The sequence below is a fragment of the Mauremys reevesii genome, linkage group 3 (genome assembly GCF_016161935.1).
Source record: "Mauremys reevesii isolate NIE-2019 linkage group 3, ASM1616193v1, whole genome shotgun sequence".
Classification (NCBI taxonomy): domain Eukaryota; kingdom Metazoa; phylum Chordata; order Testudines; family Geoemydidae; genus Mauremys; species Mauremys reevesii.
This window is the reverse complement of record NC_052625.1, coordinates 108054181-108069532: the sequence shown is the minus strand read 5'-3', so window position 1 is coordinate 108069532 and position 15352 is coordinate 108054181. Positions and strand designations below refer to the sequence as shown.

Below are 15352 nucleotides of genomic sequence, written 5' to 3'. Positions count from 1 at the left end.
CAACCTAAAACAATGAATTTGCAAATGATGTACAGGACAACACCTTCACTGACATAAAAGGGAAATTTATTTTATAAACTATGTACAAAACAACAAAATGTTGACCTAAAATATGGAAGCAAAAGGGAAAGACACCATAGTCAATGAATGTTTATTTACATAATGATTTTAGACTATGCCTGTGAAAGCAGAAGTCTCTCCAGAGCCCTTTTTTGCTACAGAACATAAATTTCTCTCATTGCAGGCAGTTAACTCACAGTTCATATCTGACTTAATTAAAACAAGGCAAGTACCATCACTACATAGTAAGCAGGACTTCTCTGTTGATCCAGAATAAGTTAAGAGATTATTTGCACATGGAATACTGAGTTGCTTTAGGAAGCTATGATGAAGCTCAGAGAGACCTGCTACCCTCTCAATGAGGGACAATATTAATATTGATTACATAGTACATACCTGCTTCACTTAAAACTTAATTTCCTGAGCTATTAATATTTTGTTTCCACATTCCCATGTATACTTCAGCCTCCACACTGAGAAACATCCAGTCTTTTTTATATGATCTGCTTCCCATTCAGAGTATCTAAAAAGTTATCTGCAAATATTCTGGTCTGCAGCTATAAAGTAATAAATGCCAATAAAGTATTTTTTATAAGCAGACAACACACTGACAAGCTTGGCTATTGGGACACTCAAATCAAAAGAGGTAGTTTTATAAACCATAGCTCCTGGGGAATGGGAGTAGTATATCCCAGTGTACACATTTTATGAAATTGTTCCTGAAATGGTCCTGCCACTCATAAGCATGCCAGTTGTTGGGTTTTTCCACACAGCGCCACCAGTTAAATATGTACCCTTGCTTTTGCTGTTGATACCTGTGTTACTTCCTCAGCTTTTATGAGGCTGTTCTTTGAGTTTGGCTTCAAAATGTGACGTCCAACCTAAAAGAAAAAAAATCAAAATAATTTTAATTCAATAAAATGTCTAAGAATACCCAACAGGGAAAGAATAAAATTTTCAACATAAAGATACTGCAGGGTGGAAGGGCTGTTGGAGTTTTCCCCAGCTGGGGAAAAATGAAACCCATGAATGTTTTGTGAAGTTGAAACAATGTACATGAACAATCACTTTCATATGTGTATTTACTCAAAACACAAGAACATTCACATTGTTCAAAACAAAAAGGTTGAAGTTCCCAGTCTAAATAAAAAGGCCTACTGTTGCTTGTGTGTCTGACCTTAGATATAGATAAACTCAACAACTTATTTGCTTTTTTAGCAGCAAAAATTTTTTGAATAGAGTAGTGCAGATGTGTGCCCCCTCACACACAAGCAGTTGATTGACAAGCTGGTTGGACAACAGGTCTTAAAAGTTGACAAATTGAGTTCAATCGTCTTCCATTAACTTACTTTCACAGTTTTCCAACAATTTGACACAACCTTTTCTGGGATCAACCAGTTCTGTGACTTTTGTATTTGGGATCAATCATGTTGATTACTTAATGCAGGGGTTCTCAAACTGGGAGTTTGGACCCCTGAGGGGGTCGTGAGCTCTCAACCTCCACCCCAAACCCCGCTTTGCCAACATTTATAATAGTGTTAAATACATTAAAAAGTGTTTTGAATTTAAAAGGGGGGGGGGTCACACTCAGTGGTTTACTATGTGAAAGGGGTCACCAATATTAAAGTTTGAGAACCACTGATTTAATGGAAGGGATCTGTAGTATCTCAGAAATAAAATGCAGATTTTGTCTCTGTAGTTCCAGTTTTTATTTTATTTAATCATCCTAAATTTTTATTGAGACTGCAGCCATTGCATCTCTAATCTTGTTCAATTGTTTATAAATTTAACACTTAGCTGTACAGTTGTGTAAAATGCAGACTATTTTGATATTAAATTTTCTTCATGTTCAGTACAAATTTCAAAACACACACTTTTATGGGAGAAGACATAAATATAGACAGTCTTCCTGAGACGACTTAGCTTCACTGGAAAAGTGGAACATCAACCCTTTCTTCAGTCAGCCAACCATGAATACAATGGTGGCTGCGACAGAATTTCTGATGTTCCACAACATGCTTTGGAACTGTGTTAGATATTTTTCAAAATGAGATTTAAAATAAGGTTGCTGAACACCAATACATTAAAGGTGAGATTCTGTAATGCACCTCTAAGAGGCACTGCACAGAATTTGCAGGCCAAAAGAGGGCAGGTGGTGGTGGAGGAACTATACTGGGTTTAAAACACTTTTGTGCCCTCCTAATCATGAGCTACCAGTGGCTAAACAGGTCCTGACATAGCCAAGCCCGCAGGGGGCTTTGTGTTACGTTATATTAGCCTCTGCAGGCTGCTTTATGGGCAGAAATATTGCTCAGAATCTGTGCAGCACTCCCCCAAACACAGCCCTCCTACTTACAGCACAGATCCTATTGCCAGTACTTACCAATGGTCCCACAGTAAGCCTTATGGCCATCTTCCACAGTTCCTGCTGCAGGGGAAATGATGATTTTTTACACCACTGTAGCCCCTTTACCCAGCCTGGGGGGGTGGGGTGTCCGTCCCCCCAGGATTCTCTAATCTTTCACTGTATTTTAATTTTTTGAGCAAATGACATAGGTTTGTCAGACATCTCTCTGCATTCTTGGTTTTTAAAGATGAAAAATCAGTAATGCTAATGAGGAACACTTTCAATACATGCATGCTTGTAGTCATTATCAGGTCATTTCTCATGTTTGATCAATTATCTTGTTTAAATAGAAGTGTTGATTCTTTTAGCTCTTTTATTCTCTCTAGTAGCATACATAGAAACTTAAATCAGTCCAGAAGAGTACATTCAAGGCAAAAAACTTCAACTGGTTATATCAAGTGTTCCATTTGTGCTAGATAGAAGATAATGCTGATAGCATAAGGCAGCTGCAACTTTCTTATCAAGTTCTAGACTTTGCCATAAACAACTTAAAGGTAATCACTAGCTGATCTTTGCCTTTTTGGGGGTGTTAAAGATTAACAGAAATTGCTCTTGAATGAAGCAGATGCTGGTAAAGTAATCAAATTATCATTGCTACTATGTTCAATTATGTTCATTGTTAACGTCTCACTCACACTGCTGTAATCTACTCTTCCACTTCAAAAGCAACTTTGCCACTGAATAAAACCTTCCAAAGACCGTGCAGAAAGAGATTATCTCCATTTTTATCAGAACATGAGTCTTCTCTATCTTGCCACTTGACAATGAGTATATTTAACTTTAGAAGGAATTCTGTTTTCATTACTTCAGTCAAGTTAGTCACTTGATTTCTATCACTTCCTTTGATGATAGGTATGTCGAGTCACAAATTTACATGTTTGGTAACCAACTAGCTTTCACAGTATTGATTTCAGCTTTCACTTTTATACTAAGAATAAAAAACAGGCACTTATTTTTTTTCAGTCCTCAGGGTTGATTTCATTAAGAGCTAGTCAAGCTTTCCTCTAGTCACATTATCAGATGTTTTGCCCATTTTCCACAAATTTTAAGCTTTTAACAAACTAAGCCGCTATCAGTTCACAGTTCCACTCTCTTCTCTTCAGTGTTCCATGATAGTTAATTCCACTGACAAGCCACGCCACTCACTCACTGGTTTTCCATGATTCCAGCATCTCGAGACGACCAACATTCCCTGATAGCCTAATACTTGTGTGTACGTGATGGAAAGCATGAGGAGGGATTTTTGTTTGGGTTTTTTGGGGAGTGAGAGTAAATAAAAGCTTACCAGAGGGGCTTCTGGACTTGAAAAGGGGGAGTTGTCACAAGATCGGTTTTCTTTGTCCAATGAATCACTGCCATTTTGATGTGCAAATTTCTGCTTTAGAGCCTGAGCTATTAGAGCTGCTGGATCCCACTGTGAACTCCGCCTTTTTCTTGTCTTAGGAAGAGGTGTACCACCAGGTGACCTACAAAGAGCAAAGACAAACTGTGTTCTGCACATGAAAACTTAATGCAGGTCCTGGAGAGTAATTACATTATCCTAGTGTGATCTAGACCCTAGAGCAGCTTCACATACCATTCAGGTTATAGAAACATAACTTAGCAAGTAATTTAGCTTGCTGTATTCTAAAATGGCTTACCATGACCAAATATGAATAAAAGTAAATGCAATAGTGAGAAAAAATCCCTGCCTACAGTCACAGCAAATACTTACGTTGTTCATAATACCTCTAATATTATTTCCTTATTCAGACCTATAAAAATACAATTTTAAAAAGAAGTCTCCATTGTACTACCAGATACTGCCGTATCAATTATGATCTATCACAATGATCCCTTCTGGCCTCAGAATCTATGAATCAGGGGAAAAAAAGTTAATTTAATGCTCACAAAGTACTTCACTGTCCCTATTTGTTTTCAGTTCAACAAAAAGCTGTAAAGTTTCTCAAAAGACTTTACAATAATAAAGTAATATGGTCTGATGCAAGACGTCAGTTAAAAATTCAACTTGCAAATATATACATGTTCATCCAGTCAACCACACAAGGGCCCATTTGCAAACAAGGACACTTCAACAAAATATCCACAACCAGCAACTGGATGCTAAATTGGCACAGATGCATCAGTGGTTGGTTTTGTTCTCAAGTGTGCATCTGAACTTCCAAATGTGAAGTTAGAAACACTATTAAAATATCTATATGAAAGCCCAGTCATGTATTATTTATTAATCCAAAGCACTGAGTAAATCAGCCCTGATTTTTCAGAGTACCTCAGCTCTGCCCACAAGTTCATGCTCAAAGATTGCAGCTTTGCCTACAAGTTCATGCTCAAAGATTGTAGGTTTGCAAATGGAATTGAAAGTTTAATTTATAGCATTTGGAACTAGAAAGGGACTTTAGCCATTGCAATGACTAACTTCTAGACATCCTGCCACCCAGTGGAATTTACAGCAAAGTTAGGCTCCCCACACATTGTATAGGAGAGTTATATAGTAAGAAATGGATTCTCAGAAGCCGGCAAGCTGAGCAGGGAGATGCCTAAGCTAGCCAGAAGTGAAATACCAAGGAAAGTAATGGGGCTTTGGGCCCAGATGCACAAAGGGAATTAGGAGTCTAACCCTCATTGATCTGGGCCTCACGTGCCAGAATGACTGGCCAAAGGAAGGCACCAATCTCTGCTTGGGATTCTCTGTAGTGAACCCTTTCTTGGAGTTAGGCTCTTGAATGAGGTCAACCCTCTCCTGTGAAATATCAGAGATTCCCCACAACTGGCCAAAAGGCCAGTGGTTAGGGAACTCACCTGGTATACTGGAAACTCAAGTTCAAATCCCGACTCTGCCTGATTTGGACCAGGGACTTGAACCCAGGTTTTTCACATCCCAGGTGAGTGCCCAAACCACTGGGCATTCTGAATCAGTCAGCCAGACAGAAAAATTCCTGATCTGCTTGCCCCTGGCTGCCTTTTGTGTAGGTTAGGTGTGCTCAACACATACCTACCAGATCAGGCCCTCCAAGTGAGATAGATGATGGGGGGCGGAGGGGGAAAACACACCTAATGTGAGAATCTCGCTGGGGTTAGGTGTGCAAGAGGGCTCCCAGAAGCTCAGTTGATGCAGGGCAGTGTCAGGGCTTAGGCAGTTTGAGCACACCTACCAACAGAAACGTAGGTCTTTAAGGGATTTAGGTGCCTACAGGCTTAGGCCGCAACTGAGCAGTAGTTTTGAGAATGTTAGTGGTGGTGAAATGTTGGCCATAGGCTTCTAACTGCCTCTTTAGGAGCCTAAGCACCTTTGTAAATCTGGCCCCTAGTACTTATGTGGTGAAATCACATACTGAAGACACGTAAAGCCTTATTAAAATCTGCTATCCTAGAAAATCTGCCCAATTATTTGTGCCAGTTATTTCCAAATATGAAATTTAAAACCACATTTTTTAAAAAGGGCCTTTTAATAAACACTTGGTACAATATGCTCGGTGAAATTCTGGCCCAATTGACAACACTCATTGACTTGGGCCAGGATTTCACCCTCTGTTCTTATTTTATAGATATAAAAATAATTACACACACACACACTAAATTTTTTCCTCAATAGTGATCTCTAAACAGACATTATCCTACTTCCTTAGAGTATATTTTTATTCCAGTTCAGTAAATGTGTTTATTTAGTTTCCTGTGTATCACATCTAAAAGAGCAGTTTGGCTCTGAACACAGGATATCAGTCACACAAATATTTAATAATCATATGTTTTGTAATCACATAAGTTTAGCATTTTGACCAAAACCATATAAAAATTTAAAATTATTTGTACCAAACTAAAGGACTTGGGTCTAGGTTCAGTAAAATCTTCAGTTAAAATATACACATGCATTATAAATGTTTGAAGACTTCAAAGTTAGAATTAACGTATTTTGGATGTACTGTTAGTTTTCCAATATTTCCCCAAGGAGTTGTCCTTTTACAATGAACTCAAAAGTTTGTTTGTTCAGATCTGTTTTCCTCCACGTTTAGCTGATTTTGTAAGTGAACTCCAAATAGCCCCAATCACAAAAAAAAACCAAACAGGAGACAAAAGATTGACCGACCTATGCAGGAGACTACAGTTTTAAATTAGACAATGCTTTGCTTTTGTATGTAGTATATTTTCACTTGATACTCTAGTCAGTGAAGATGTAGCACTCCTTAAGGGAAAAATTGCCTGTTCAAAATCTCTCAGGGTACATCTACACGACAAAAAACCCCAAAACAGTGGCAGTTAGTGTCAGAGCCCATGTCAACTGGGGCAGGCTCGTGGGCCTTATGCTACAGGGCTATAAAAAGCAGACTAGAGAGTCCCACTCAGGCTGGAGCCCAGGCCCTGAGACACAGCAAGGAAGGAGGGTCTCGGAGCCTGAGCTCCAACCTGAGCAGGAGCATCTACACTTCTATTTTTAAAAGCTCCATAGTGCAAGCCTGAGTCAGTTGACACCTGTGTGAGACTCACTGCCCATGTGGGGGAGGGGAGTTTTGCTGTGTAGATGTATCCTTAGGAAAATGTTAATGACAAATTACATGCCTAACAAGTCTTGTGGATAGGGGAGAAGCAGTAGATGTGGTATACTTTGACTTTAATAAGGCTTTTGATACTGTCTTGCATGACCTTCTCATAAACTAGGGAAATACAACCTAGATGGAGCTACAACAAGGTGAGTGCATAATTGGTTGGAAAACTGTTCCCAGTGAGTAGTTATCACTGCTTCACAGTCAAGCTGGAAGGGTATATCCCACAGGGATCAGTTCTGGGTCCAGTTCTGTTCAATATCTTCATCAATGATTTAGATAATGGCACAGAGAGTACACTTATAAAGTTTGCAGACAATACCAAGCTGGGAGCAGATGCAAGTGCTTTGGAGGATAGGATTAAAATTCAAAATGATCTGGACAAACTAGAGAAATGGTCTGAAGTAAACAGGATGAAATTCAATAAGGACAAACGCAAAGTACTCCACTTAGGAAGGAACAATCTGTTGCATATATACAAAACGGGAAGTGACTGCCTAAGGAGGAGTACTGCGGAGAGGGATCTGGGGGGTCAGAATGGATCACAAAACTGAATGAGTCAACAATGCAACACTGTTTTGCAAAAAAAGCAAACATTATTCTGGGATATATTAGCAGGAATGCTGTAAGCAAGACAAAAAGTAATTCTTCTGCTCTACTCTGTGCTGATTAGGCCTCAACTGGAGTAGTGTCTGCTGTTCTGGGCACCACATTTCAGGAAAGATGTGGACAAATTGGAGAAACCAGAGAAGAGCAACAAAAATGATTAAAGGTCTAGAAAACATGACTTATGAGGAAAGATTGGGAAAAAAATGGATTGGTTAGTCTGGAGAAGAGAAGACAGAAACGGAATAGGATTACAGTTTTCAAGTACATAAAAAGTTGTTACAAGGAGGAGGGAGAAAAATTGTTGTTCTTAACTTCTGAGGATAGGGTAGGAAGCAATAGTCTTAAATTGCAGCAAGGGCAGTTTATGTTGTACATTAGGAAAAACTTCCTGTCAGGGTAGTTAAGCACTGGAATAAATTGCCTGGGGAGGTTGTGGAATCTCTGTCATTGGAGATTTTTAAGAGTAGGTTAGACAAACACCTGTCAGGGATAGTCAGATAATACTTAGCCCTGCCTTGAGTGCAGGGAACTCAAAGATCTCTCAAGGATCCTTTCAGTCCTACGATTCTATGATTCTATTATCTCAGGCAGTTGTCAGGAGGACCTGTCCATTAAACAGGTTTTCACCTAGCGTTATCTGCTGCTCCCTAGATACTGTGGTGTTGGCATATTTTTGGTTTACATTTAAATCAACTTACTTCTCAATAGTTCGCAGTCGGATTTTGTTTATATCCTTCAAAACATCCATCATACTAAGAACACCCTGGGTCTTCTGGTGTTCAGTTTTGTCAACAGTTGTTGAGCTGGTCTTACTTGCAGCACGACGTAGTTTAATAAGTTCAATTGCTGAATTACTGGCATCAAAGCCAGATGGTGCTATAGACGGAAGTGGGGGAGGTGGAGGGATTACAAAGTGATCTGGTGCGTTGAACAATGGCGTAGAAGTCATTGCTGGCACTGGGAAAGAACCACTTGGAATGCCAAATGAATTCAAGACATCTGAACCTATCAAAGAAAATAAGTATTATTTTTTTAATTAAGAAAACGCGTTACTAATATTTGAAAGTTTGAGAAGATCAAGCCAAGTCCAAGGTGTCTGAGCTATATTGCAAGATCCTAATCTGGGAAGGACTGTTTTTTCTTAAAACGTCAAACACCTAGCACAACATGGTGCTACCAGAAATAATTACATAAAAAAAAGAAAGAAAAACTGTTAAGCGAAAGTTATTTAGATTTCAAAATCAAGTACTCAAAATTTAGGAAATGCCAGATTTAAGATGTCTGTGCAACCTTAATTCTGTCCATTTGTACATCCAGCCTGTGCACTGAACGAGGTAGGGATCCTGTTGGGGAAAAGCCATATGTGGCCATGTAATTAAAAAGAATATCATAATGCATACAAACAAGCCCCAACTGGTCTCTCCCTCCACCTGCACAATTTTCATTGATACAGTAGCTTCCAGGCATGCCCAGTGCAGAGCGTGTTGCTGTTGAGACACGGGTCCAGCTCTTTAGAATGTTTTGTTCAGTTATTTTGGCAGCATACCTAAAATTGTACTAAGTACAAGGGAAATGGTAATTAACAGTTTATAACTCAGCTAAACCTATACAGAATTCCATAAGACCAAGAAAAACCCTCTAGCCCAAGGGCCTTTCCCCTGCCGCATTATAAAGACTCGCTACAAACAATTTAGATGTTAAAAGCAAAAAAAAAGTCAGAAGAATCTTTTATAATGCAGAGTGCTAGGCAGGCTAAATATAGCGTTGCTCCTTGCTCACCCTTATAATACAAAGGGTGAAGCTATCGAATTGGTGGCCCAGGCACTCTCCCAGGTGACACCGCAGAATGATACACATACTCTTGTGGGCTTCACCAGAAAAAAAAAGATGATTTAAATCAACTCCATTGAAGGTGATAAATTGTCCACAAAGTGAGGAGAGTGAAAAAAAAATTAATTTATGAATATAAGAAAGAGACAGACAAAAACAATCCTGCATTCAAAATACTTTTCACTTAATTCACAGAAATTTAGATAAAAAGTAAATCATGGGATAAGTACTACAGGCATAAAACAAAGGAAAGCTCAAAGTTTAAAGACTGTAGTATAAAAAAAAACAAGCGTACCTGATTGATTACTATTTCTTGATCCTTGCACTGCAACAATTGCAGCAATCTGGGCACGAAGAAGGATTAACTCATTTTCAAGTGCAGAAATTTTTTTAATTGCTTCTTCATTCACAAGATTTTCTCTCTCTGCTCTACTTTTTAGAACAGTTGGCAAGGAAACTATTGCTGGAGATACATCATGATCAACTGTAATTATTTCCTTTCCCCTTGATTCAGCCCTAAAAAATAAAAATGAAATTTTTAAAAGTTTCAACAGAATAGTAACAATTTCATGCCCCTCACAGGGAAAAGAAATGGGTTAAAAATGCATTTTTTAAGTTACTGGCACAATAAATTGAAGTTATGAAACACCATTGACAATGACATTAAGTTTTAATGTTTAAGAGCTTCACCTCTTTCACAAGCCATTTTGCATTACATTGTTTTATAAGCACTAAATTTTGAATTTTAAGTATTACATTTTTTTTTAAATGTTATCAAGTTTATCACCAATAAGAAGAAAAACCCCTTGAAAATGCGCTATTTAGAATACTTGGGCAATTTACTCAGGAGCAGAGATTGACCATTACACAATGGTTATGCTGAATAATTGGGTTGTAAAAAGAGGGAACAAAGAGCACTTTCTACCTAGATACAATCAGAAGGGGGCAACTATAAATTTAGATGCATGAACAAGGAAGTGAAATGGGTGTAGAAAGTGATGAGACACACCCAGCTAGGATTCCCAAGAGTGTTAGTAGCCCCAGAAGCATATGGGTTCAGGGACAAGACAGCTGCACTGTGCGGAATACTAGACACACATTGTAGCCCTTATGGCACATAACTAGAAAACATTAAACGTATATAAACTGATAATGTGTCACCTGCTTGAGTAGATAGCCTGAAATAAAACCTAAAATGGTGTGACCTGCTTCATTCATCTCAATCAGGGCCCAGTGGGTTTTCCAGCCAAGGAATCTGGCATTTTTCCCAAGATGCCATGAAATTCATCATTTTGCTTTAGGCAGGCATGTAACATTTTGTCTTCTGTGTCCCTGCCCCACCAGGATCTACCCGCAGTTTTCTCTTGCTCAGATTACTCAACAAGGAAAAGTTAATTTGGATTACAATGCATGCTCCCTTCAAGTATTCCATGGACCCAGAGCTGGAGTTCATCTTGCAGTTAGAATGGGGAAACTATATGAGTAGGCTGATGAATGAGGAAGCCTAGAGAATAACACAGTCAAGACCCAAGAAACTGGGGAGATAAGCCACGAAAGCTGGCTACAAGCTCCTCTTTTCTTTGGCAATTAGGTCCCATTTACTGCATAGCATATATAGCTGTGTGTTGCTGTCTGAGAAAGTCATATGATCACCTACAGAGCCATTTCTAATAACTAAATTGCCAGATCATAAAAATTATTCTCTTTTTCTATGATTTGTGCAATTCTCTCAGTTTTTGTAGTACAGAGGCAACATGACATCACTAACAGCTTAAATATTGTGGTAAGGAGAGGCATTCGAACTGCAATATTCCTTCTAACCCCAAAAAAGCAAAACATACCAGCCAATTCTGATCTCCCTACTTCATCTTGTAGTGTCACACCAACAAACAAGATCAGAAGACGACAAACCCATGTAATATAAAAACTAGATTTGCAATATTCAATAAAAATACCAAATGTTAATTGAGCTGTGGGTTAGTCGTTTGAGCACACTAAGCAGCATAAACAACTATAGTCTAGCTCTGAAATATCCACTTCCTCTGTGACCTTGGATAAAAGTCATTTAAAAGGGACACGCTCAATTTTGTGTCTATTAATTATTTTAAAAAGTTAAAAATAACTTCATGTGCTATGCCTGTCCAAGTTCTGCAACAATATTTGTTGCTTTACAAATTACATTTTCCTATTTTAGTAATTATCTTCCTTTTGGACTGCATGAAAGCAGAAAAAAATAAATGAAAGAAGAAATGGTGAAACAGCCTATACACAAGGCAAACAAACTTAAAAGACTTAAAACTTTTCTTTCAGTTATCATAACAGCAATGGTAAAAATTTAACAAGACTGATTTTGAGTTAACAGGAACCTTTTAATATTTCTGTCCCAGTGTTCTCATCTACAAAAAGGGGATAGTGTTCATTACCCAAAAATAAGAGGTTAGAGGTGATAATCTCATGGAGCGTTAGGATTAGATTCCATCAACATTCACCCCACACCCAAAGGCTTTGTGAATGAAAACACAACGTGCAAGTGCCAGGAACATTCCTGGCACTGTATAATAAAGGGAGGAAAGAACTCCAAGTCTGGGACTCCTTCAATCTATGTGTATGCTATGTAATGCTAGCTAAAGGGTAGGCAAGAATTGCTGGGGGGTGGGGGGGGAAATCAAGAGAAAGAGCTATCTTCTAAAGTGTCAGTTTTGCTAGGGCCCAGAAAGGTTTAGACAATTGCCAGTATCACAGGCTATAGAACCTGAATCATTCCTACCAAAATAAGTACAGAGCCTTTACTTGCCTAAATCTAGCAAAAGATTCTCCCTCATCATTTACCACCCTCAGAATATCACCAAGAGATGGAACTACAGGGTTTGGAGTTGTACTTCGTTCGTCATAATCCAAAGAATTCCGGTCTTGGACCATCTAAAAGAAAAGAAAGAAGTCAGCCCTCTGCAAAGTAAAGAATTTGAGTTTAACAATAAAACTTCCTCAAATAAGAGGGACTCAGTATTAGATAAGTGAAAGACATTGAACAGAAAAGATGCAGTATACCATAATCATGAAAGATAAAAAGATTAGGAAAGCCACTGTCAAATTTAACGTAAGACTTCTTGCTTAAATAATTAAATGTTAAGAGTAGCAATAACCCACTCACCTGAAAGTGAGGTCTTGGACAAGGTTCTAAAGAAAGAACTGTCCCAAGTCTACGAACAATGCTTCGCGTAGATCCATATTCCTTACTTTGCCAAGCTGATATAATCTAAAAGTTAAACAAAAGAAATCTGGGTTTTTAGCTCAATGGAACAAAAATTTATATTTTTCAAAATCATTAAGAGATCGTACCATACATGATCTGACCGTTACATACTTATATTGGTCTACAAAAATGTTTGCTATCTTAATGGATCAAGGCTTCAGAAATGGCCTCAGGAGGATCTCTCTTCCTAGACCAGTTTTTAAGTTTCTGGGATGTACGTGGTGATGTGCCAGGACACTCTACATGAAAACCAATAGGGGATGAAACTAACTATACCTCCTAGACAGGAGAGTATCTAGAAGGTCTGTTGGAGAACAAAGGCTCGACCCAGAACAAATGAGTCAATATAGCCTGTATCTGGATACACAAACCACTGCTAGCAAAAATAGGTGGGGAAAGCATAAAAGAAAGTTTAAGATACCTTCACCTGACATTTCCTAATGATAGCATATACCTGCTGAAAGTGCCTTCTTGAGAAGGGGGTTGAAGGAAGACATGTTTCAATCATACGGCCAATGCTGCTATTGTCTATATAAGCTTCCCACCTTGGTATGAACTGCCAAAAGAAAAGGCTACTGTCAAACCAGAGAACTTTAAACAAAAAAACAAAACAAAAGTTAATCAGTGTAACCCTGTCTACACTAGCACTTTTCCTACAGTTGGTCTAGCACTAGTGCAGTTCCACCAGTAGCAACAGTGCTGTAGAGCAGGTAGTGACATTTTTACTACCACATTATTTAAGTTTGCACATAGATCTGAGAAAAGCTGAGCAAACATAAGTTCTTTGAGGTTAAAACTTGTGGCGCTACAATTAGTACTGGACATTTTCAGTGTAATACACACCAAAAAGAGTTGCACAACAGTCTGACACATTAGGTTTTCTTAGCATTATGGTCCTGATCCAAAGCTGGTGAGTCCCTGTGATTTCTATTGAAATCCATAGGAGCTGTATGTGCACAGCACCTCCCATGATAAGGGTCTATAAAATATGGAATTAATTGCTATTTGGAAGTCTTTACATGCTAGTTAATATATGAAGGCAAAATGTAACAGACAAGTAAAATCATCAGATGGGCCTTATGGCTTGTCTACAGAAGGAAGTTTACCAGAATAATTATACCACTATAGTTAAGTGTACACAGAGTTACTGGTATGTGTATAAATTATGCAATTATCCCAAGAACATATTACCCCTTACTGCAGGACACATCCCTCATTCACCATCAGCACACACGGACAGAAATCTAACACAACACACGCATTCACCTATCCTCACTCATGCTTACCAGACAACCATGAACTTGAGCAGCAAACCAATGGATCAGCACTAGTAATATCAGCTTACCTGATCAGCTGGTACACCAAAGTATTCTAGAAGTTGCCTTATGAGATTCAGCAGCAGAGCCATTTACAGAGCAGTCTGAGAATTCAAAAGCTGGTTATAAACATTAGTTTCATATATATCCCAGAAGAGTTCAGGATACCCTTTCTACAGCTGCAAATAGAAGACAGCATCACTTCAAGACAAAAGACAAACTCCTGCTCAGACTTCTCCATACACGAAGGGTTTACTTCTATCGCCACTGACCACAGTGAGAACAGATTCAAGCCCCAAGGCAGCTGAGAAGCCAGAACATCAAATGCTAGACCCCTAAATAGACTGTCATCACTTGAGACCCACTGATCTTAGTCCTGAATCTTGTTTTAAAATCAGCAATATTTGAACAAGGAACGTTCCATTGTTTTAGATGCAATTGGAGGGCCTCTCTCCTCTAATGATTTATCAACAGTTTCCTTTGTAAAGAAATGGGAAGTTTTGGTAACGGAAAAGCTGCTCAGCAGTACTGTGAAATGTGGTTACTTTCCCTGAATTCATAAAAGCCCCCTCCCCTCCTCCCGCGCCGGCCGCGGTGTGTTTGCTAGCGAAGAACAGGAAGCGCTCACTGAGCCCGCCTGAGGACAGGACTTTATTCTGTACGGGGGCGTTGTGTGAACGAGGTGCCCCGACACTGGAGCAACACGACAGCTCCGCCAGGCGAGGGCCTCCGCCCCGGGGCTGTCAGGTCGCGCTGCGAGCCCCGCGGGCTCCGCCAGGCCGGTCCCTGGGGCCCGGCTGAGTGAACCGGCCGGTGTCGGAACGGCTGCCAGGCGCTTGCGGCCCAGCTCGGTGGGATCGCGGGGTCCGCCCAGCCGCGCCCTGAGGGGACAGGGCGGCCACACGCCTAGGGCGGGGCCACTGCCCCCTACACGGGCGAACCCGGCCCCGCTCCAGAGCGGGAGCAGCGAGACCGCCGGGGCGCCCAAGGCCGACACGTCACGCAGCCCCGCCCATCGGCTCTGGCCCGGGGACCCCGCCAAGAGCAGACCCTAAATAACCCGCAACCCAGCGCCAGCGCCAGCGCCGCCACGTCCCCTTCAACGGTTACAGCGCCCGCCCGCCCAGGGGACTGACGCTAGGCGCGTGACGCGACGTGTGCGGCCCCCTCCCCTACTTACTCAGGCTCGCGCTCCTCCAGGCCTCACGAGGTCCTTCCCGGGGCCCGCGCCCCTCCCTCACCTCGGCCTTACGCCGCTGCAAAATCAAATCAAAACTAGCGCCTCGCAAGCCGATTGGGTAGAGCGGATGGGGGCGTGACGCACAAATCGACCCAACAA

General features: G+C 40.2%; 1 protein-coding gene across 3 annotated transcripts; it reads right to left on the bottom strand.

Moving 5' to 3' along the window:
- Positions 1–44: 44 nt before the first annotated feature.
- On the bottom strand, positions 45–15335 carry MTFR2 (mitochondrial fission regulator 2). 3 transcript variants are annotated; one of them, XM_039528667.1, is made up of 9 exons: positions 15194–15335; positions 14043–14192; positions 13152–13253; positions 12596–12700; positions 12239–12363; positions 9740–9960; positions 8313–8619; positions 3753–3933; positions 45–941 (listed from the first exon to the last, which is right to left on the bottom strand). In XM_039528667.1, the coding sequence occupies exons 2-9, from the start codon at positions 14103–14105 to the stop codon at positions 843–845; spliced, it is 1203 nt and encodes a 400-aa protein (XP_039384601.1). In that variant the 5' UTR covers positions 14106–14192; positions 15194–15335; the 3' UTR covers positions 45–842. The 3 variants fall into 3 exon arrangements, with proteins under 3 accessions (XP_039384601.1, XP_039384603.1, XP_039384602.1); XM_039528669.1 differs by having other exon boundaries at positions 14043–14117; positions 15194–15279; XM_039528668.1 differs by lacking the exon at positions 15194–15335 and adding an exon at positions 14642–15092.
- Positions 15336–15352: the final 17 nt, after the last annotated feature.

Excerpts from the sequence above, each read along its gene's own strand:
- MTFR2 (XM_039528667.1), bottom strand. The coding sequence starts at position 14,105 with ATGGCTCTGCTGCTGAATCTCATAAGGCAACTTCTAGAATACTTTGGT. Across the intron at positions 13,254-14,042 it reads TTGGTGTACCAGCTGATCAG|TTCATACCAAGGTGGGAAGC; the intron begins GTAAGCTGATAT and ends TTCTTTTGGCAG. Across the intron at positions 12,364-12,595 it reads GTCCAAGACCTCACTTTCAG|ATGGTCCAAGACCGGAATTC; the intron begins GTGAGTGGGTTA and ends CTTTTCTTTTAG.